The 20,203-nt window shown below is 50.4% G+C and overlaps 1 protein-coding gene across 1 annotated transcript in view; it reads left to right on the plus strand.

Annotated features, from left to right (window-relative positions):
* The window catches only part of LOC146626051 (activin receptor type-2B-like), a 23,882-nt gene extending 4,884 nt beyond the window's left edge, over nucleotides 1-18,998 (plus strand). The window contains exons 2-11 of the mRNA XM_085363177.1: nucleotides 10,658-10,865; nucleotides 13,844-13,950; nucleotides 14,212-14,360; nucleotides 15,160-15,303; nucleotides 15,378-15,521; nucleotides 15,598-15,746; nucleotides 17,185-17,299; nucleotides 17,385-17,523; nucleotides 17,633-17,763; nucleotides 18,294-18,998. Coding sequence (XP_085219303.1) covers nucleotides 10,658-10,865; nucleotides 13,844-13,950; nucleotides 14,212-14,360; nucleotides 15,160-15,303; nucleotides 15,378-15,521; nucleotides 15,598-15,746; nucleotides 17,185-17,299; nucleotides 17,385-17,523; nucleotides 17,633-17,763; nucleotides 18,294-18,515 — 1,508 coding nt within the window. The 3' untranslated portion in view covers nucleotides 18,516-18,998. The remainder of the gene's footprint in view (nucleotides 1-10,657; nucleotides 10,866-13,843; nucleotides 13,951-14,211; nucleotides 14,361-15,159; nucleotides 15,304-15,377; nucleotides 15,522-15,597; nucleotides 15,747-17,184; nucleotides 17,300-17,384; nucleotides 17,524-17,632; nucleotides 17,764-18,293) is intronic.
* Nucleotides 18,999-20,203: the final 1,205 nt, after the last annotated feature.

A 20,203-nucleotide genomic window follows, 5' to 3' on the forward strand; every position in this document is an offset into this window, starting at 1 on the left:
AGAACCAATCAGCAGGCTGAACATTGTCACGTGATTGTAGTGACGCTCATCAGCAAACGAGCTGCAGGTGTGAACACGCCCCAGGTGGCGTGGCCGTCTTTACTCTCCTCCTCCTGAGGGACGTGTCGGTTCTATGTGTTCACGCTGATCCGGATACGTTTGAAAACAGCGTTTTCGTCTTAAACCGCTCGGCGTCCACACTATCAGCTGTTCGTCCACACTGAAACGACTGAAACGCTGACGTTCCAGTACTGCGTGTGAAACGCAAGACGACTCGACCTGCTGTGTATTTACTTTCTGGCTCTTTGAAAAGCAGCGAGTTTGTTAAATGGACTCGCAATGAGGTGGAGTTGTTGCTGCGAGTAACACAAAAGTACAAAGTTGCAAAAGCGAGTGAGAATTAAAGAATTCGAAGAGAAGCTCTCTGGAGCAGTCACATGACTGCATCATATGACTAACATGCGTCATTTCCGAAAGCCTGCGGTGACGCTGTCCTCACCGCGACGCAAAAACTGCGTTTTCAGATGTATCACTTTGGAGCGGGTTTTTAAAAAGCTCCGTTTTCCTGTCTGTGAAGGTTCTCAGTCATCCAGGTCATCGTAGTCTAAGGAGCTTGGAAAGAAAAGCGTCTGGACTTCTTTAAGTTGCTTGAAGATGTTTCACCTCTCATCCGAGAAGCTTCTTCAGTTCTAAGGTCAAATGGTGGAGAGTCCCAGATATAAACCTAGTGGGAGTGACCCCCCACAGAGGGACAAAAGGACCCCCTGATGATCCTCTAATCGCCTGAGCCAAGGTGGGAAACTGGGCATGGGTCCCAATCAGCCAGTTTCGGGTGTGTTCATTGTGAAACCTGGCCCCACCTTATCATGCGAATTCCTGAGGTCAGATGGCCCAGGATGTGAGTGGGCGTTAAGGCGTCTGGGAGGGATCTCAAAACTGGATTATAGATGGCAGAGAGTTGGTGTCGTAAACCCCCGCCTCTGTTCAAAGATGGTCGCTCACAGTGGACATAGATGCTTCTTTCACTCCTCTTTCAAACCATCTGTCCTCTCTGTCCAAAATGTGAACATTGGCATCCTCGAAAGAGTGACCTTTATCCTTAAGATGCAGATGGACTGCTGAGTCTTGTCCTGAGTCTTGTCCTGTTTTCCTGAAGCGTCTCCGTGTCGCCTCAGAAACGGACGCTGAGCTGCTCATCACTGCAGGCCTGTGAGGAGGAGTGTCGGGTTCACCTTCAGCCTGACGCTGAGCGGCGGCTCGCTCACAGTGGTGTGTGCTTTTGTGTTGTTGTTGTTGTTTTATTGCCGGGTGAAACAGAGCCCAGCGTCGGGGCGTGTTCAGTGCTCCGGCTCCCTGCAGGGCCTGAACATCGAGGGGGGCTAAGGGAGAGATGCATGATGGGGGATGGGTCTCTCCTGGCTGCTGGCAGGATTTAAAGGCCCAGTGTCTGTTTTTGTTCTCCTCGCAGCTCCCTCAGAGTAATGACACGGGGTCAGGAGGAGGAGGAGGAGATGGGAGAGGGGGAGGTGCTGGGTCCAGAGCAGAGCTGTGAGGCCACTTCAGTTTGTACAAGGGTGGTAGCAGTCAGCATGAATGAGGATGGCGGCACTTCCTGTGAGGACGGCGCTCTCTCTCTGAGGCTTGAAGACTTGGGTAGCGTGAAACCTCTCAGCAGGAATCCTCACGAGTGTCGCTGTGCGGGCTGAACCCACGTGGTGAATCAGAGCTCAGCAGCACTCTGGGAGAGGTGAAGGCAGCACAGTAATTATTCATGAGGACATGTTTATGTCTCCGTCTCCCGTCCATCACAGAGCTTTTAGCAGCCAGTTTGAGGTGGGGGTGGGCAGTAGAAACGATATAAATTTGGCTAACGGTACAGATTTTGACTATACCACTCTACCGCAATAGCACATGTTGATGGTGTCATCAAGCTGCACCTGTTTTGGTCGAAAGCATCGCAGCGGCTGTAAACCACATCATCTGCAGATTATGCGGCGACAGTAAAAGCAAATGTGGATGGATTATCTCAGTTGTTCTCCTGACTGAAGTTTGGTCCGTTTACAGCATCCTGCCATGCGATTGCATTTGTCCCTAACCATCAGGAACCTTCACGTTAACTTTTATCGAGTGGAAAAAAGTTAGCGTTCATCCTCCAGCTTCACTGTGTTTATGCTAACATAGCTGTGTAGCTAGCGCTCACGTAGCACATCATTATCTACCAGCTAGCCCAACTTCAGTAACCTTACAAACGTCACTGCTGTTTAGTTTTCTGTCTTCATTCATGTTGGAAGTGATAGCAGAGCTGTACGTTTGAATTTTTCAAAAATCTCTCAGTCAGAACATGCTATATCATGTTTAGGTGGAAGCTAGCAAGCTAACTTCCTGCTAACTTCTAACTCCGTTAAATTTAATAAATCCTGTTTTCATGGATGCCTGGATGTTAAACTTAATTGTTACACCTGGTAAAGTTGCAACGCTGATCATTGTATTAAAGATGAAGGAATTTTGACAGTTTGTAACTCTCAGTGATGCTGCAGTGTTCGTTTGGCTTTGGGACCTGAAGGGCGGAGTTTAGGACCCAGATTACTCCGCGAGGCTCCTTGATTACAGTAGCCATAATGGTCCAACAATCCATCAAGCGGTGCGGCTTCGTAGCTTACCAAAGTGGTACTAAAACATTTTTTGACAGATGTTTGAGCGCCGTGTAGCACATAAAATCGGTTTGAGGTCAGTAAGCACAACCAGAATTCATACTTAAGGCGCACGGACGATTTATGAGAAAATTTAAGGATTTTCAGCGCACCTTATAGTGTGTAAAATACGTTATACAGAAGAAAGGAATATATCGCGATACATATCTTTACCGCACATGCTTCAAATTATACCGTGATATGGATTTTACGGCATATCGCCCAGCGCTGCTCTGAGGTGTGGTTGAGCTGCTCACACATGGCGCCGTTGCTTTTATGAGGTCTACCAGGTAAGATCCTTTAAAGCATAAACTGCTCTGAGGAAATGCAGAGAACTGTGTTCACATCCATGCTGGGCTCAGGTCTGAGTCCAGTCCAGATGAGCCCACAGGCTAACACTTCCACAGACATGCAGGAAGCCTCGAGCTGCTGAGGCTGCACAGACACACACCTGATTCGGAGCTGTGGAAAAGTGAGGACCCCCTTTTTCTATTCCTACTGGGATCGACTCGGGGTGTTTCATCACGGTTTCCATGGTTTTCCATTGGGTTCCTGGTACCAGGTACATTCTAGGTTCCTTGTCACCCAGGGTTGCAAGTCATCCAAGCAGGTACTAAAATGTGGCGTCACACTGCATGTCAGCGATTGGCTGGTCAGTAGCTGTGCTCGATCAGAGCGTCTTGTTTACAAAAATCTGAACCGCCATTTTTTAAAACCGGTCAACGAGGGACATGTTTCCAACAACGCCGTGGTCCGCGCGTGTGACGAACAGTCACAGGCTGAGCAGCAGGTACAGCGTCGCCTCGACGTCCACCTTCGTTGTAGCGTTCGTATTAATTACGTCATGGCATGTGGAGACGCGTTACTGTGACGATAAGCAGTAGATATAGGAGAATCCCATGATGCACTGAGTGTTTCTTCATCAGTCACCATGTGACATACACCTCTCTGCATCGAGTCATCAGTCATTATTCATCCATGGCTCTCTTCCACGACGCGTCTTTGTCCCGTATTCCTCCCCTCAGATGGCCCCGCCCCTCCCTCAGCCTGGTGTTGCTGGAGGTTTCTTCCTGTTCAGAGGGAGTTCTTCCTTCCCGCTGTTGCAGAGTGCTCCGGGTAGGATCGTCTGATTCACTGTGTTTACAATAAAAAGCACCGTTGCTGCTGCTTCCTCAGGTAAGAAAACCCAGAGGTTTATAACATGCATGGTCACATGACAACAACGGCGCCAACATACTGAGCATCCATGGCTCGGCCTCCCAGCACACAGAAATCCTCCCGGGCTGACGGTGTGTGTGAGGGCGGGGTCACGGCGGACTCCTCCTCCCTCTGCATTGATCTGAGAAAGCAGGTCGTCTATCAGAGCGGTGAAACATGGACGCTGCAATCAGAGCACAGAGTCACATGATCCAAGCAGCCATCTCAGCGTGTGAGAGCGCTGACTCAGCGCTGTGTTAGCGGCTCGTTAATCAGCACCATCGTTAACCCGCAGACACGATCAGCTGACACTCACGTACCTGCAGATGAGCAACATCATCAAAATCCTCCCTGAAGAGCTCCGCCTTCCTGGATGCTCTGTTAGTACAGTGACCTCATTATGGGTCACATGACATCATTAAAAACAGCACACACATGTCCAGTTTTACGTTGATCTTGGTGATGGATAGCCTATCAGGTCTCAGAGGCGGAGCTTTAGGCTGGTGACAGCTGAGTCATACTTACATCTGCAAAGGGGCGGAGTTTCACCTCGTCGTGGAAACCTTAAAAACGCCTCACGTTGCGTTTACTGTCTTCTCTTTTTCAGAATCAACTCAACTTTATTTATACAGCAGCACCAAATCACAGCCTCCAGCTGCTTTAGCGTAAAGACCCTGCGATAGGGGTGGGAAACCCCAACAGTCAGACGAGCCTATCAGCAGCTCGCTGCTCAGTAGGAAGGAAGAACTCCCTCTGAACAGGAAGAAGCCCGAGCTGAGGGACGGCTGTCGCTGGGATGGATCAGGTGTTCGTTCTCCTAAACCTGTGCTGACTGTGCAGACTGGCTCCTCCTCCTGCATCACCTCAGTGAGAGAGTTTAACCTTACACCCCCCTCCCCCAAGGTTCAGGCTCTGATGGCGTGCTGGTGTGTGAGGTCACAGCCTTCCATGGTTTCGCTGTCCTGGACCTGAGATCCAGCTGCAGCTCCTGGTACCCGAGGCCGGGCGAGGGAGCCGCAGAGAGGCGAGGCTCTCACAGCAGCGGAGCCTGTTACTGCAGTACCAGTACTCCCAGCACGTGTACTGGTACCGTGTCCTGACCATGTAAAAGTATGTGCAGAGTGAGCGAGCACTTCCTGTATCAGTTATTGTTTCGCACTTTAACCTCTGATCTTCAGTTGAGTTTTTAAGAGCAGTGTTACCAAGGTAACGCCCATCATCGCCGTAAACTGCCGCGTGTGTCAGCTCCGCCCTGCTCGGCTGTGTGAGAGTCAGCGTACAGCAGCAGGTGATCAGAGGGTTTGGTTTCATGAAGCTAACGTGTTTGCTGCTCGCTCTGGCGCCTGAAGGTGCGACGCCAACAAACGTTTCCCAGGCGTGGACGTTAGTGACCACAGACGGGCAACATCACTTGCTTCGCTCTGCTCCGCCTTTTATTCCTAGGAGATGGGCCCAGCTCTGCCTCTGTGGGACGTCTCTTCCTGTTAAAGGGGCGTTCTTCCTCCCACTGTCACCAGCTGAGCTCAGCCTGCAGTGTTTGAACCCGTGCTGTACAAACAGGAAGTAACACGTCAGTGAGGACGGCGCTCGCAGCTCCACGCTTCCATCCACGATGATGTCACAGAGCTGTGACCTCCTGCTGACCGCCTCACAACACGACGACCCGTGAGGCCTGACTCTTGACACCGTCTGACCTCACAGGGCGCCAAGCAGGACCAATCGGCCAATCACGAGCAGCGAACAGATGGGGGGTCATTGAAAAACTGATTGTTCCCTGGGGACAGACGGCCCCTCCCCCCTCACTCAGGGGATGACTCTCTCTGTCTCCCGTGAGAACATGGAGGAGGGGTGGTGGTGGGAGGTGGGGATCCCGTCTCCTCCCAGAGGTGACGGAGACAGATGTTGTCTGGACGTCGTCAACAAAGCTCACCCTCAGGCTCTGGTGCAGGTCGTCCTCCCCAGATCAGATGGGCCAGCCACCATCGGCTGTCGACTCATGAGCGTGCAGGCCGGGCCTCGTGCACGCTCACGTGCCACTGGTGCTGCAACATTGCAGGCCAGTGAAGCGCCTGCAGGAGGAGGTCGGGGTGGATGGTGGGCCGTGCTGAGTTCATTCTTTATGTTATTATTTATATTACTGCTCACTTTCCTGTCCCTCGATCAAATCAAATCACTTTTATTGTCACATCACATGTGCAGGTACATTGGTACAGCATATGTGAGTGAAATTCTTGTGTGCGAGCTTCACAAGCAACAGAGTTGTGCAAAATACAATAATGTAAACAAGCAAAATACAAGAATGGCTACATCTGAAACTAATAAATATATGTACAATATATAATAGTGTATGCATTTCTGGATGTGTATACTAAATATTTTTCTACGTGTGTGTGTGTGTGTGTGTGTGTGTGTGTGTGTGTGTACACATATTTTACAAATTAAATAGAGTAAACAATAAATAAAATATATAAAAATATACAGAGTTGAATATGTGCAAAACAAGTGGCATTTATATACAGTATGGAGTGCATAATGTTAAAGTTCCAGTAGTGAAGCTGAGGTGTCTATGACGTGTTCAGCAGTCTGATGGCCTGGTGGAAGAAGCTGTCTCTCAGTCTGCTGGTACGGGACCGGATGCTGCAGAACCTCCTTCCTGATGGAAGCAGTCTGAACAGTTTATGGCTGGGGTGACTGGAGTCCTTGATGATCCTCCCCGCTTTCCTCAGGCACCGCTTCCTGTAGATGTCTTGGAGGGAGGGAAGCTCACCTCCAATTATCCGTTCAGAGCACCGCACTACTCGCTGGAGAGCTTTGCGGTTGTAGTCGGTGCTGTTGCCATACCAGGTGGTGATGCATCCAGTGAGGATGCTCTCAATGGCACAGTGATAGAAGGTCCTGAGGATGCGGGGGCTCATGCCGAATCTTTTCAGTCTCCTGAGAAAGAAGAGGCCAGGAACGATACCGGGTGGTTTCAGTTTGTTTGTGAGCAGGTCCCTCACAGTAGAATTTGTGCTCCTTGTCTGTTGTACGAGTTGACTTGAGGCTCTGATTACTTCTTCAGTAGTTCGTCCTCTCGCAGCTTTAGTTTGATGTCCTGGTGTATCGACCAAATTTGTATTCAGTTTAATTCAAAGTACTTGATCCAGCATCAGGGATCGTTTTGAAAACCACATAAACATGATGTAAAAAGCTCCACAGAAGCTTCGTGTGTGTTTGAGGACGTGGTGAACGAGTCAGCTTCACTCCAGCTGTAGCTCCATCCTCTGCTTCTGTCCGATCTTTATGTGCTCGCAGTTTGTTCTGTGTCGATCGCTCGTCAGACCAGCGTCCATCTGTCCGCTCGCTCTCGTGGGAACGCCGTGCACATACGCTCATTGTCCTGGAGTCTGAACGATAGATGCAGGAAACACAGCTACATTAGCAGAGGTCAGAGAAAGCCTCGTAGCACCCGGCCCTGCTACAAGACATCAGTAAAGGCAGTCAGTGGTCAGGAGGAGGCGTGTCCTCACCTTGTTTGGGTCATTTAGGTCTGAAACTGTACTGAAGGGCAGGACGCCTAAATACAAGGTTCTTACCCAGCACAGGGCCTGGGCCGTCTGTGGGAACCAGTTACCCCAGTGTGTGTGTGTGTGTGTGTGTGTGATTAGTTCCCATGACTTTACATCTTATATGCTGCCCTGTCATCACACTAACATATGCACGCACATAATTGGTCTGCCAGATGCCCGTGTGTGTGTGTGCTGGTGCATATATGTGCTGGTTTGCATATGAGAGCGTGACCTCTGACCCCTGGTGTCTGGAGTTTACAAAGGCTCTAATAGCTGCTATGAGCTTACTTTGCATTAGAAAGCGGCGCGCTCACAGTCGAGCCATTCGCAGTTGGCTCACGTCTGCATGCGTGTCATCTGGAGACGCCGGAGGTCAGAGGTCACACACTTTCACACGTATGCAGCACACAAATGTTAATGTGCACGACGGTGCAGCTGGAAGGCCGAGGGTTCGAGTCCGTGCCGCGCTCACACAGAACAATGCTGCAGCTGTCGCCGATCCCGCTTCGTGACGTGAGCATCGGCGTGCTCGCCGCAACATCTGTGCCGCTGTCACCGAGGTCATGAGAACGCAGCGAGGGTGGGCGGCGTTATCACCGCTCTGCTCTGTGACCATAAACCTGCTGTCACCTGACATCAGAGCGTTGTGTGTGTGTGTGTAAACGACTGTGAGCAGACATTAGGAGTCGATCCCCGAGTGTATCCAGCACAGATCCTGATGGTGCCGCTCACACTGCTGCTGTACGTGTCTGAAAGCTGCTGGGATGCTCCAGGGCCGGTTTGTAAAAAGGAAATGTTCATGTTTTGTGTTTTTTGTGATATTATGATGAAATCAAGCTTGTAATAGGACGCCTGCTCCACCTCTGGCACACAGGGTCTCGTGCTGAAAGCTGAGGCGGCCTCTGACAGAACTCAAAGTCCTGGGTTTGACTAACAGTGGGAAAATGAACCCTGATGTTTGTGTTCAGGTCAAAGTTCAAACGTCAGCTTGGTTTTATTAGATGTGATTTAGCTTCAGTACACGGAGAGCGACTGACAGCAGCTCAGTGGTTGTTTCAAAGGTGTGTTTGTGTGAACTCGCTGCTCCAGTTTAACTGAAGAAGCCGTCTGAGTAAATGTCACATGACACACAGTGACATCAGCACACAGGTCTCCATGGTAACCGAGGTCGACCTGCAGAATACTGATGATGGTTCAGTCGTAGTACTTTCCTGCAAACATTACTGCTAAAGCCCTGTGTGTACTGCCTGCTATTGCAGTATCATCAGAGGTGCTGCTTTCTGTCCCATAATGCAGTGCGGCAGCTTTATTCCCGATCACCACAGTAACCACGCCTCTTTTCTCCCTGCAGCTCCTCTCTTTGTGAGCAGACTGTAGGATTTATGACATGAACACGTGAAGCTCTGCCTGCTGCTCCTCACGCTAACACTAAAACTCACAAACAGTCAGAGCTGCGTCAGCGTGAGCGGCTGAGCTGCACCTGCACTTTTAATGACATCAGGCGACCAATAATAGGGCTGCTGTGAGGTCACTGTAGCAACAGAGTGCCCGAGAAGGTGGAGCTTCAGAAATTCTAGGATTTTGATTGGATGTTACTGATCAGCAGGTGTGTGTGTGTGTGTGTGTGTGTGTGTGTGTGTGTGTGTGTGTACTCCACCTGCTTGGTCACCTCGGGCTCTGAAACAACGGCTGAAACACTGTGAAGGATTCAGAGTGGGTGGGGTCACGGTGGCTACGACCATCTTTTATTTACAGTGTGTTTAGGGCACACTGAGATTAAAGCTGTGACATCATGCAGTATCAGCAGGGTTACCACGGAGACTCCTCTGAAGATGCAGCTACAGTTTTGTTTTGTTGTCCCGTTTGGATCTTTAGCCGTCAGAATTGTCTGAAGGCCAAGAAAGATGCCGAGTGGATCATCATGGTCTCGCCATATTGGTCCATTTGATTGACCTTTATTATAATTATGTATTTATTTTATTTTCAGTTGTTACAGATGGGACAGACATGACTGGGGGACAGGACAGGGAGACAGAAAGAGCGAGAGAGGAAAGAGCAAACAAACAAACAAACAAAAAATAAAAGAAATTGATTGAAGGTTTAGGAAAGAGGAGCAGAGGAGATGGTTGGAGCACTCAGCGGGACGGCCGCTGCGGTTTGTGGCTTCATGCTGTGAGTGCAGGAAGTGTTTGATTTATCCTCCAATCACAGCTAAGAACACGTGTTGATGGTGTGCTCTGGGCTTCCTCTCTGATCGAGCTTTGTGATAACGACGGAGTGCTGCCGTGATGTGTGTGCAGACGGTGTGAGGTGAAGCTTCCCTCTGCTCTCCTGCAGTCCTCGCTGTTTGCACATGGGCGGCCACCAGGCCAGCTCCGGGCTTCCGCTGGAGGCGCGGGCGACCGCCAGAGTGGACACTTCCCTGTCGCTGGGCCGGGGCGTGGGGCGCCGATGGTCGGGGCTTGCCTGCTCGCGGATGGGGGTGAAGCGGGCGATGGAGGTATGTGGCGGGGTGTGTTTGGTGGTGGTGATGTGTACGGCTGGCAGCGGGAGAGCTGCAGCGTTGAATGTACTGCAGTCGTCTGTGGTGTGAAGATACGAGATGTGCAGCACCTGGATGCCTGTGCTGGCGTTTCTCCTGCGGTGTTGCTATCAGTGTGAAGAGTGGGAGAAGAGGGTTGCATTGACAATCCAACACAATGGGCAGCACGTTGCACACATGTTATAAGTGGTCAGAAACTTGTAAATAACTCATGAAAGAATAAAGTTACGTTGAAACCAAGCACACCGTTGTTGTCCTTGTGACATTACCAATAAGTGTGATGTGTCACATGGTCCTCTTCCTATTGGAAAAACAAAAGTTGTATCCAAGATGGCCGACTTCTAAATGGCCACCACGGTCACCACCCATCTTGAGGAGTTTGCCCCCTCACATATACTAATGTGCCACAAACAGGACTTTAGTATCACCAACCATTCCCACCCTGTACGTACTGCATTTGAATCATTCTAACTACATGTAACCAGCTGCATGTGTGTTTGGAAAAAAAGGATCCGCCCCTGGTCTGAGCTCGCTGTCGCCGGCAGCAGGCGGTCCAGCTCGTTATTGGTGCTCCGCTCTTCTTCTCTGTGCTTTAATTAGATGAGTGTGGAGGACTGTGGAGGACGCTTTGTGACACACCATGAAAGCATTTCCTCTGTGTGTGTGTGTGTGTGCTGCAGGGCTGAGCCGTGGGACTGCCGACACCAGGGAGTGTGTGTACTACAACGTGAACTACGAGACCGAGAAGACGAACCAGAGCGGCGTGGAGCGCTGCGAGGACGAGCAGGACAAACGCTCGCACTGCTACGCCTCCTGGAGGAACAACTCGGGCTCCATCGAGCTGGTGAAGAAGGGATGCTGGCTGGACGACTTCAACTGCTACGACCGGTACACACACACACACACACACACACCTTGCCTTCAAACAACATAAATGAGCTCCTCCAGCCAATCATCACACACCGACCACAGTGTGATCCATGCTGTCACGTTTACCTTCTTGCACTGAGCTGATCCAGGATCTGCTTCGATCCAAATCACAGCCACAGTCACCTGAATGTGTTTTATGTTGTCAGGTAGACCCCACAATGACTGAAGTCCTGTAAATGCATGTAAACAAATCTATGACAGTCAGTCTGTCCTGTCCTGCTGCGTTCCTGTTTCCCTTCAGAGCAGCTGCTCACAGGGACGTGATCATTGACCCTGAAGATCCTCTGTGGGATTAAAACAGGGCAACATGCTGGGGGGCTGTGTCCTCCCACCTGGGTGTACTGTGTGCTGCAGACCACGCGGTCACGAGGGTGGAACGCCACTTTATCCCTGGCAGTGTTGGGAGTAATGGAATACATGCAGAATACAAAATATGAGTAACTATATTCCATTACAGTTACCGTTTAAAAAGGTGGTAATCAGAATACAGTTACTTTGTTGAAATAAATGGATTACACGGCGGTCTTTTCCTGTTTCATACGTCAGGCTGTGCTCTCTCTGTTTTTGGTGATTCCCAAACCAAACACGCATTAAGAGGCTCTGATGTCACCTCTACTTGCAGCCGCATAATGACGTGAAGAAATATTTTTTTAAATGATTTAATATGAAGGCAACAGGCAGAGTGTTGCAGGCATCGCCCTAAAGCCTGATGGGCAGTGTAGTCCGTGCTGCAGGGAGGATGGACTGCTGTACCCGTGATGTGTCTGTGAGCGAGGGGGGAGAAAAAAGTACGAGCTGTCACCGAGCAGTTGTTCCTGTTTTCCTCTGAAACAATCAGCTCCGTTGGAGCCTTTCAACACCTCTCTCTGTCTCTGCTAGCAAAGTTGAGCCAGACAACAAAGTAAAGCTAGTTTTCAGCTACGAGCCCGACACAGAGGTCCCTTTACTACGGTTTTATATACGCGCCTTACCTAATGTCCACCTACTGTTACTCATTTATATTAAGATTTAAACATCTAGCTGGTGTTGGTGTGGAGAGTAACCTTCATTAATAGTAATGAATCAGCTACAGGTAGCTTGGTGTTCATCTGAACAACAAACTGGACTCATAACTCAGACGCCCTCTACAGGAGAGGGCAGAGCAGGCTGTACCTGCTGCAGGGACTCAGGTCGTTTGGAGTGGAGGGCCCACTCCTGAAGACCTTCTGTGACTCTGCGGTGGCCTCAGCCTTCCTTTACTCTGTGGTCTGCTGGGGCGGCAGCATCTCTGCCGGGGACAGGAAGAGACTGAACAGGCTGATCAGGGCCAGCTCTGTTCTGCCCTCTGGACCCAGTGGAGGTGGACAGTGACAGGAGAACGGTGGCTAAGCTGTCATCCCTGTTGGACAACATCTCCCACCCCATGCAGGAGCCTGTCAAAAAATAATATAAAACAGTGTGCAAATGTAACCGACCCAGAGTATGGGCCGGTAAAACAGATTAAATGTTCCTGCAAAACAGGGAAATGATGAGACAGAGACGACTGGTGAAGTTTCTCTTTGCCTCGCTTCTGCCATATTTATTTATACAATCACATGTATTTTTAACTTGCAGCATCACCATTCTCTATATACAACAGAAATAACAATAAAACCGTCTGTATGTTCAAGCTGCAATACCACGATCTTTTCATGGCAACCAAAAGTACTTCACGTGTAGTGACCTTCAAATCATTTACTCGGCTATTCTCTCTGAATGACAATCCAAAACAATATGAAATGCATGTTCAAATACATTTTTACCTCTAACTTTTAACCCAAATACCTATGTATTCTGATTGTTTTAACCAACATACCAGTGCTTGGTCTTAAACCAATTTAGCTTAGTAGCTCACAAATACATGAAAGAGTCATGTGTATGCTGGCAGGCTTAGCTTTAGCTTTAACATTCTCAAAATCACTTTTCAGAACCAGTAAACAGTCGTTCTTCACTGCCAACAGCAGATTAACATTCATATTCACAAAATCAGGACACGACAAGGAGCTTATTCAGCTAAAACGACCTGAAGTAAGTGGAGAAAGGAAACCAAAATGGCGCCCGCGGCTGGCTAGGCTTTGGCATTTTTTCCAGTCCTTCTACTTCATAAAACGTAACAAATAACAGGGTTTACCCGCTGATTTATACCCCACATTTAGCTGTGTTTCTTATCAATATTTTACAACAGTTTTAATATAGTTTTACCGGTTACAAACCTGCAAAACAGGGAAATGATGAGACAGAGACGACTGGTGAAGTTTCTCTTTGCCTCGCTTCTGCCATATTGGAGAGGAGGACCTATGACCTCGCTATTCTGTCTCACTGAACAATGCGCCACCCGGAGGCTGGGGGGTGCAACTACCTCATTACATATAGTTCACTTCGGTGACAAATCTCTCATTTTTTTAACAAGTACTACTTCTGATGGGATCACACATTAGTGTGTCGCACAAATACTGATAACAGTGCAAATGTTTGCAATATAAGAAATGTAAACATCTATGTTTAGTGAACTTTGCAGTGTTGCTCTGTGGTGCAGCTACACTGTAGCAAAGTTTACACACTGTGTCTACTTGATCCACGTCTGACTGAACCCATAATGTTTCCACACCACTGAAGGTTTTTACCTCTTTTCAACCAACGGCCGTCACTCTCCTCTCCAAATAACTTCTGCTTAGCTTTCCGAGCTTCCCTCGGGTCCTCTTATTGTTGTGACACGTGTTCGAAATTCAGAGAGGTGCGCTCGATTTGCCACACGGAGCAGCGCGAGAGTAAAGCACGAGGGAGGGGCTAATAATTGGCTCAGTCATTTTTAATGATCCTTGAAAGCCCAGATCGTAATCGTGATTAAAATTCGATTAATTGAGCAGCCCTAGTCAGAGTGTTACTGTGTGTGAAGTCATTTCCTGTCTCTCTCTCAGGCAGCAGTGTGTGGCCACCGAGGAGAGCCCGCAGGTCTTCTTCTGCTGCTGTGAAGGAAACTTCTGCAACGAGCGCTTCACCCACCTGCCGGACATCACCGTGCCACGTGAGTGCCATCTGATTGGTCCGTTAGCACGTGTCACACGTGTCTTCTCCTCGTATCATTGTTTGTGCTTCATGAGGTCGTGACTTCAACAGGTGGTGTCATGGGTGCCTCCTCCATCTTTTATGTACAGTCTTGATATACTGAAACCCGTCGGCAGGTTTCCTCGCACCAGACTGTCAGGGGCGTTTCCAAAGTTACCATGGTAACCCAGCGCCAATAAAGTCCTTTTAAATGTAAATGCAGTCTTTCTGTGTGTGTCAGTGATCAAGGCCCCGCCCCACAGCGTGGGTGTGTTAAACGTGATGATTTACTGCCTGCTGCCCGTCACCATGCTGTCTGTCGCTCTGCTCACCACCGTCTGGATGTACCAACACCGCAAACCTCCGTATGGACACGTGGACATTGCCGAGGTGAGCCTCAAACACTCACGCTTACCTTTTGATGAAACGAGTAGAAGTACTCGGTTACTTTGACCTGCAGACCGGAGCTGATGACGTCAGTTTGACTCTGCAATGCTGAGACGGCTCCATCTGCTGGTGGTCTGCAGGCACTGCAGCAGGAAACATCTCAAACGAGGGTTTGTCACCACATCGTGGTTCCTCATATTGAACTGTAAAACACGGCCAATCGGTCTGATAGGGCGAGAGGCGGGATTCACCTGAACAGGTGGCCCGTGTATTGACAGCACTCTCACCTGTGGTTCAGTTTTTATTCATACAGCACCAAATCACAACAGCAGTCGCCTCGAGGCGCTTTATATTGTACAGTAGATCGCACAATAATAGATACAGAGAAAAACCCAACAATCACATGACCCCCTATGAACAAGCACTTTGGTGACAGTAGGAAGGAAAAACTCCCTTTTAACAGGAAGAAACCTCCAGCAGAACCAGGCTCAGGGAGGGGCGGGGCCATCTGCTGCTGGTTAGGGTGAGAGAAGGAAGACAGGACAAAGACATGCTGTGGAAGAGAGACAGAGGTTAATAACAGATATGATTCAGTGCAGAGAGGTCTGTTAACACATAGTGAGTGAAGAAGAAACACCCAGTGCATCATGGGAATCCCCCAGCAGCCTACACCTACTGCAGCATAACTAAGGGAGGATTCAGGGGTCACATTAATTCTGACATGGGAGGGGCTTCTGTCATGTTGCTGTCTATAAATGTGTCACATTGATGCCCTCCCCCACTCTCCTTTCCTCTCCTCCAGGATCCTGGTCCACCTCCTGCCTCCCCCCTGCTGGGGCTGAAGCCTCTGCAGCTGCTGGAGGTGAAAGCCAGGGGGCGCTTCGGCTGCGTCTGGAAGGCTCAGATGATGAACGAACACATGGCCGTGAAGATCTTCCCCATGCAGGTACCGGTGTTTGCTCCGAGCATCAGGGCAGCCGTCCTGACTCCCAACCCTTCCTCACCTCCTCCTCCTTGCAGAATAAGGACTCCTGGGAGACCGAGAGGGACGTGTTCATGACGCCGGGCATGAGGCACAAGAACATCCTGAGGTTCATCGCCGCAGAGAAACGAGGGAGCCACCCCGAGGCCGAGCTGTGGCTCATCACAGAGTTCCACGAGAGGGTGAGGAAGGGGGGCCGAGGGGGGGTCAGAAACTCCCGGGGGTGTGGGGTCGATCTCCTGATGTTTGTCTCTGCAGGGCTCGCTGTCGGGCTTCCTGAAGGGAAACATGATCAGCTGGTCCGAGCTGTGCCACATAGCCGAGACGACGGCGCGCGGCCTGGCGTACCTCCACGAAGACGTCCCCCAACTGAAGGGAGAGGGTCCCAAACCGGCCATCGCCCACAGGTCTGCCCACAAACCCCAACACCTACAGATCAGACAGGAAACCCTAGTCTGCAGTGACGAGCTGCTGCCACACGGTGGAGCTGTGAGTCAGCGTTAGAGGACGTCACAGTTCACGCTGCTCGTTTTTACTTCAGAATCTCAGAGATCGCTTATGTTCACGTGCTCAACGCGCAGCAGCTGCTCACACGCTGCTAACACACTGCTCGAATACTGCTAACACGCTGCTCACACGCTGCTAACACACTGCTCACACGCTGCTCGAATGCTGCTAACACGCTGCTCACACGCTGCTCGAATGCTGCTAACACGCTGCTCGAATGCTGCTAACACGCTGCTAACACGCTGTTCACACACTGCTAACACGCTGCTCACACGCTGCTCACACGCTACTAACACGCTGCTCGACATGCTGCTAACACGCTGCTCACATGCTGCTAACATGCTGTTCACACACTGCTAACACGCTGCTCGAATGCTGCTCACACGCTGCGCACACACTACTAACACGCTGCTCACATGCTGCTAACACGCTGTTCACACACTGCTAACACGCTGCTCGAATGCTGCTCACACACTACTAACACGCTGCTCGAATGCTGCTAACACGCTGCTCACATGCTGCTAACACGCTGTTCACATGCTGCTAACACGCTGTTCACACACTGCTAACACGCTGCTCACACGCTACTAACATGCTGCTCGAATGCTGCTAACACGCTGTTCACACACTGCTAACACGCTGCTCGAATGCTGCTCACACGCTGCTCACACGCTGTTCACACGCTGCTAACACGCTGCTCGAATGCTGCTCACATGCTGCTCACACGCTGTTCACACGCTGTTCACACGCTGCTAACACGCTGCTAACACGCTGTTCACACGCTGCTAACACGCTGTTCACACACTGCTAACACGCTGCTCGAATGCTGCTCACACGCTGCTCACACGCTGTTCACACGCTGCTAACACGCTGCTAACACGCTGTTCACACGCTGCTAACACGCTGCTCGAATGCTGCTCACACGCTGCTCACACGCTGCTAACACGCTGCTCGAATGCTGCTAACACGCTGCTAACACGCCGCTAACACGCTGTTCACACGCTGCTTACACGCTGCTCTGCTGCTTTCAGCTCCACAGTGAACACATACAGAGACTCACAGTATCAGCATGCAGCAGCAGGTTAGCAGGAAGTGTAGAGCTCAGTGTGTGCTGGGGCTGAATCACAACCTGCACGGCTAGATGAAAGCTACTACATGTACTACTACATGTATATAGTAGTACATGTTGACACCACAGAAATCAGAGTGCTATAGGCAGCAGCTAAAAGCATCATGGGAGCTGTAGTTGAATAACACAGTAGATCGATGAGGAGCAGGACTGTGGGCGGGGTCAGACAGGTAACGGCGGCCACGTTTGATCGTGTCTCACTCTCTCAGGGATTTGAAGAGTAAGAACATCATGCTGCGCTCGGACCTCACGGCGGTGATCGGAGACTTCGGCCTCGCCGTTTGCTTCGAGCCAGGGAAACCGCCGGGAGAGACGCACGGACAGGTAAGCTGGTCTGACCGCAGGCGGCCGAGGAGACGAGCGTCGCTGCGTCGCTCACGCTCACTCTTGTGTGTGTCTGTGTGTGCAGGTGGGCACCAGGCGCTACATGGCCCCCGAGGTCTTAGAAGGAGCCATCAACTTCCAGAGAGACGCCTTCCTCCGGATCGACATGTACGCCATGGGCCTGGTGCTGTGGGAGCTGGTGTCCCGCTGCAAGGCTGCAGACGGTAACACACACACACACTCAAACCACACCTTAACAGCACAGCGAGGGTTTACCTGACGTCTCAGGAGCGGATGTTGGTTCCGCCCATCTTTAATATGTGGTGTGTTCAGGTCCGGTGGATGAGTACATGCTGCCGTTCGAGGAGGAGGTTGGTCAGCATCCATCACTGGAGGACCTGCAGGAAGTCGTGGTCCACAAGAAGATGAGACCAACCATCAGAGAGCCGTGGCTCAAACACAGCGTGAGTCTGAACCTCAGTCCATGAAACATCAGGGGGCCAGATCTGGATCCCTGAGGGACACCTTCTATCATCAGCCCCTTTATTTTCAGGTGTTTTGTACTGTAAGACTGAGCAGTATTAGAGGGAAACGTTTCCCTGTGGAGGTAAAAGACTTGCTTGTCTTAGAAGTTGTATTTAAGCAGAGATGTGTTCGTGTATATGTAAATATAAAGAATGGTATCATCAGTGTAAAAGTGTCCTGTGCTGAGCTGTGGGGTTTTCGTGTAAACATGAGTGGGCCTAGCATGGATCCCTGAGGGACGCCTTCTATAAATCATGTGGACCTGCAGGTGTCTGGAGGTGTTTTCAGGTAAAGACGCCACAGTTATGTGACAGAGCTGATCCACAGCAGGGCTGTTGTGTAAGGCGTGTGCACGTTTATGCTGATGATGCCATCCTTTACAACAGCGCCCTGTGTTTGACGAAGGCCTTTTCTCGATCGCAGTGCTTCCTTCGCTAACCCCGCCTCCCCCATGTGCTGCTCTCTGCAGGGTCTAGCTCAGATCTGTGAGTCGGTCGAGGAGTGCTGGGATCACGACGCCGAGGCTCGCCTGTCGGCCGGCTGCGTGGAGGAGAGAATCGCCCAGATCCGCCGCCTCACCGCCACCATCGCCCCACCTACCTCCGAAAACAACACCCTGCTGGGTTCCTCTGTCGCACCTGTTCCCATGGTAACTAACGTGGACCTGCCGCCCAAAGACTCCAGTATATGAGTCTATGAAAGAAACGAGGTGCACACACCACGCCATCGCTCCGCAGTGGAATTTCAGGCGTGAGAGCAGCTGCTATTTTACTCTCTGGACTTCTTTTGGACTCTTTGTGATTCCCTCTCGTCCGTTGGGACGGAGTACCAGCACACTTCGTTGTTCCTAAGTTTTCCTCTCAGTGGGACTCATTCGTGTCTTTTTAACCAGGCGTGTGTTTTATGAGAAAACGCGTTCAGGGTCCGACTCAGTGAATGCTTCGATCTCCAGGTACCTCAGCGACCCTTTTTATTCGCTCATTTTTTACCGTTTTCTTCGCTCATTCCTGCCTCTGCGGTCTTCTACTCACATCTGGATCATATCTACCCACCTGACAACAGCGTCACCTAGCAACCACCTGTCACCAGGCGACTACAATGCTGCAAAACCCACAGAGGAGCCCGAGACTGTTACACAGCAAACACACATCCACAGCGACCGCTTTACTACTTTACCTGGACTTTAGTTTTTATCGGTCTCCTGCGACAACACGTCGCTGTTCGCATCTTTAAATCCAACGGACGGAAACAGGAAGTGATGTCAGACGGAAAAAGGCGAAATGGGCCTGTTTGTTTCCAGTGTGGCGGTTTCCGTTCTCCCGTGTTTTGTGTCTCAGTCTTCTCGCCTGGGGGTGAAGGCAGAGAGACTGTGATTGGTTGGCCTCACATTGCAGAGGTGTGATTGGCTGACTGCGCTCAACCACAGCATTTTGGTTGGTTTGGAAATAATTTCTCAGGTAATCAAACCTACAGGTGAATGATGCATGCATTCAGGTGTGTGTGTGTGTCTGTGTGTGTGTGTGTGTGTGTGTGTGTGTGAGCCTGTGTGTGTGTGTGTGTGTGTGAGCCTGTGTGTGTGTGTGTGTGTGTGTGTGTGTGTGTGTGTGTGTGTGTGAGCCTGTGTGTGTGTCTGTGTGTGTGTCTGTGTGTCTGTGAGCCTGTGTGTGTGTGTGTCTGTGAGCGTGTCTGTGAGCCTGTGTGTGTGTGTCTGTGTGTGTGTGTGTGTGTCTGTGTGTGTGTGTGTGTGTGTGTGTCTGTGTGTGTGTGTGTGTGTGTGTGTGTGAGCCTGTGTGTGTGAGTGTGTGTGTGTCTGTGTGTGTGTGAGTGTGTGTGTGTGTGTGTGTGTCTGTGAGCGTGTGTGTGTGTGTGTGTGTGTGTGTGTGTGTAAACAGTCACATGGTGTGACAGGTTTGCGTTTACACCTATTTCCTGCCTGTGTTACCTGAAAGACCGGTGACCTTTGACCTTCAGCAGCGCCACCTTCAGGTTAAAGCCTTCAAACTGAGCGTCCGACGTGTGAGTGCTGCATGATTTATTCTACACGTGTGGAAGGAGGGCTTCTTCCTGTCCCTGCCTTTCACAATAAAAGCCCTGGACATGCACACTATGTGACTGAGATTTCATTTGTGAGGTCAAACAGCTGATTTCTGTTTATGAACGTCTCATGCCCCACTGACTCACATCCAGCTGTCCAGATCCACAGACTGATCCTAACAAGCTGCTGCAGAGGTCAAAGGTCGCCTGTGTCCTTCTAACGCCCCTGTTCTTCCCTTCTGTGATGCCATACATGTAACATGAATGTCTACGATGCTGCTGCTGACCCTGACGATGATGATGATGATGATGAATATATTTCTGTAGATTCTTTTTATTGTTAGT

The sequence above is a fragment of the Diplotaxodon limnothrissa genome, linkage group LG9 (genome assembly GCF_057381915.1).
Source record: "Diplotaxodon limnothrissa isolate DT_005_m linkage group LG9, D_limnothrissa_male_GT1.1, whole genome shotgun sequence".
NCBI classification, from domain to species: Eukaryota; Metazoa; Chordata; class Actinopteri; order Cichliformes; family Cichlidae; genus Diplotaxodon; species Diplotaxodon limnothrissa.